At 49.7% G+C, this 2,156-nt stretch overlaps 1 protein-coding gene across 1 annotated transcript; it reads right to left on the bottom strand.

Moving 5' to 3' along the window:
- Positions 1 to 65: 65 nt before the first annotated feature.
- Positions 66 to 518, bottom strand: DICSQDRAFT_50417 (uncharacterized protein; the record flags this gene model as incomplete). The annotated part of the gene is made up of 1 exon (XM_007362074.1): positions 66 to 518. A coding segment is annotated over one exon (453 nt), but the record flags the coding sequence as incomplete, so codon positions are not given.
- Between the last annotated feature and the right edge of the window lie 1,638 nt (positions 519 to 2,156).

Genomic DNA, 2,156 nt, shown 5'->3' with positions numbered 1-2,156 from the left:
GGAATAGGGACCTCTGTTCCATCCCTGTTCCACTGACGTGCTGAATAGTCGTAGTCTGCAATTGCAGGTAGGAACTTGGACTGCCGGTACTTGACAACATCTGCGCGTTCGTGGCCATCGACAAACTGTCCGCTCGGAGTCTTGGTCCATCGGTAGTCCAAGCGTTGCATCCAGACTTGAGCCTGCGAGAGCGAGATCGGCTTCGTAAGTCCGTACTTTTCTTGATTGGTAGGAAGCGCCATGAAGTCGACAATGTCGAGTGCTCGTACGTATTTGCTGATGCTTTGTAGGTGTTCGCTGATCGCCTCTTTCAGATCTAGACATTTGTCAAGAAGCGATTTTGTCCATGTGTTTCCGGGAGTCAGCGGGAGCTCGTGTCGATCCTTCAAGAATGCGCGTGTCCAGGCACGTAGGGATCGAGCGGTGTGTGGCCCCTTCTCCCATTGGGCTGCAGTTGTGAGTGAGAGTGCCCCCCACTGCCTTGGATCACCATTTCTGATGTAGTCTGTCAGAAACATTTGCATCTGCCACAGACAACACAGCAGGCGGTCATCACCGGCCACAAAATGATCTGCGCCCCGGCTGCGCTTTCGAGGTGGGCGGATGAGCTGCTTTAGATCCTTTAGAGCTGAGTGCACCTCCTCCATAGATGGCGGAGGTATGAAGTTCGATGCAGGTGGGACACCAGAATCCGAGGAACAGGCTGTGGAGCGCTGTTGAGGTGTGTGGGCCCGTTCTTCCGGCTCTTGTCGCAACGTCACTGCAAAACTCACATGTATGTATGCTGCTAGTATACATCTGATTGGTTCTAATGCTTACCTTGTACAGGGGAACCGAAAGTGAGTGCAGCCGGCCTTGATATCTCGGCAACAGCTTGACTGAATGACTGATATGTTTGCAGGACCTGTTCTCTCCGCCTGTCAAGGGTTTCGATCAGACTTCCTGGATGCCTGGGGCAATGGACCTATTTTTCATTCTGTTAGGAAGCTTGCGCACATCACCCAGTTGGGCAAACACACCTCTGGTGTCGCCAGCGGCACGTTCTCCTTGTTCTTTGCTACTCGGCTCCGTCTGGCCTGCAGTGATTGTTCCCTTGGTTTCTTCTGTGCATGCGCCCCTAGATTTGTGATTGAGTTACTCTGGTGTAGCTTTCGTTTGGGCATGTTGCGAGGCAAGGCCGTATGTTCCCTGCCAGCAGGAATGATATTTCGCCTTTCTTGGACAGTACCCAATTCAGACATGTCTTAAGCGCCCGAGAGATCGCGAACAATGCATGTCTATCTACTTTGTTCAGGAAGGCAAATCGGAAATTCGGAAACCTGAGAACTCTAGAGACACTACATAGGTACAGTTCTCTGGTTTCGGATATGTAAGGAAGGCCCTCACTCTTGAGCCTATAGTTTTGCAAACATTTCTCCCTGCCAAAGCAGGTCAAGCGTGACAGTTCTGAGCACGTGATGTAGTAGGTTGTGCGGGCGGCCAATCTTAGTACAAGACGATGACATATGTACACTAGGATCAGTATTTGTCTGAAATGACCTGATCCAATCGTCTAATGAAGACACTCCCATTATGTGCTCCAGACGACAGTGTCTTTCCGTCCGGGGAGAACGCTACGCACCGTAACCAGCTCTGATGCTCGGAGAATGTCGCCACACACGACCCACATCAGCAAAATGTCATGGTCTTGAATGTGGTCTTGGGGTACTTGGCCAAGTACTCCAAGACCACCAAGTACTCCAAGTACATCAAGACCAATGGACTTGGTCAAGACCGTTGGTCTTGGCCAAGCCGGGTGGGTGGTCTTGGCCAAGACCATTGGTCTTGACCAAGACCACCAAGACCATTCCAAGACCAGAATCAAGACCAGAGCCAAGTACATGCTAGAAGCTCATGCTATAAAAGACTATAGCTCAGTTTTTAGTTGGATCATATCAGACATAGTTAGTCTCTAGCATGGTGATGTACAGCAATACAATGATTAGCGGATATGCGAAGGGAAAAAAAAGACACCAGCTAGGATTGAACCAGCAACCTCTAGCACTACCACATTCAACCACCATTTAGACCACTGCACCATATTGACTTGTAGATAGATATGTGCACCATAAATATATGGTGCATTTTGAGGAACTTGGAAAGAATTAGTCACTACT

This window comes from Dichomitus squalens, assembly GCF_000275845.1.
Source record: "Dichomitus squalens LYAD-421 SS1 unplaced genomic scaffold DICSQscaffold_3, whole genome shotgun sequence".
In the NCBI taxonomy this organism is placed as follows: Eukaryota; Fungi; Basidiomycota; class Agaricomycetes; order Polyporales; family Polyporaceae; genus Dichomitus; species Dichomitus squalens.
This window is presented reverse-complemented; position numbering and strand designations above follow the sequence as displayed.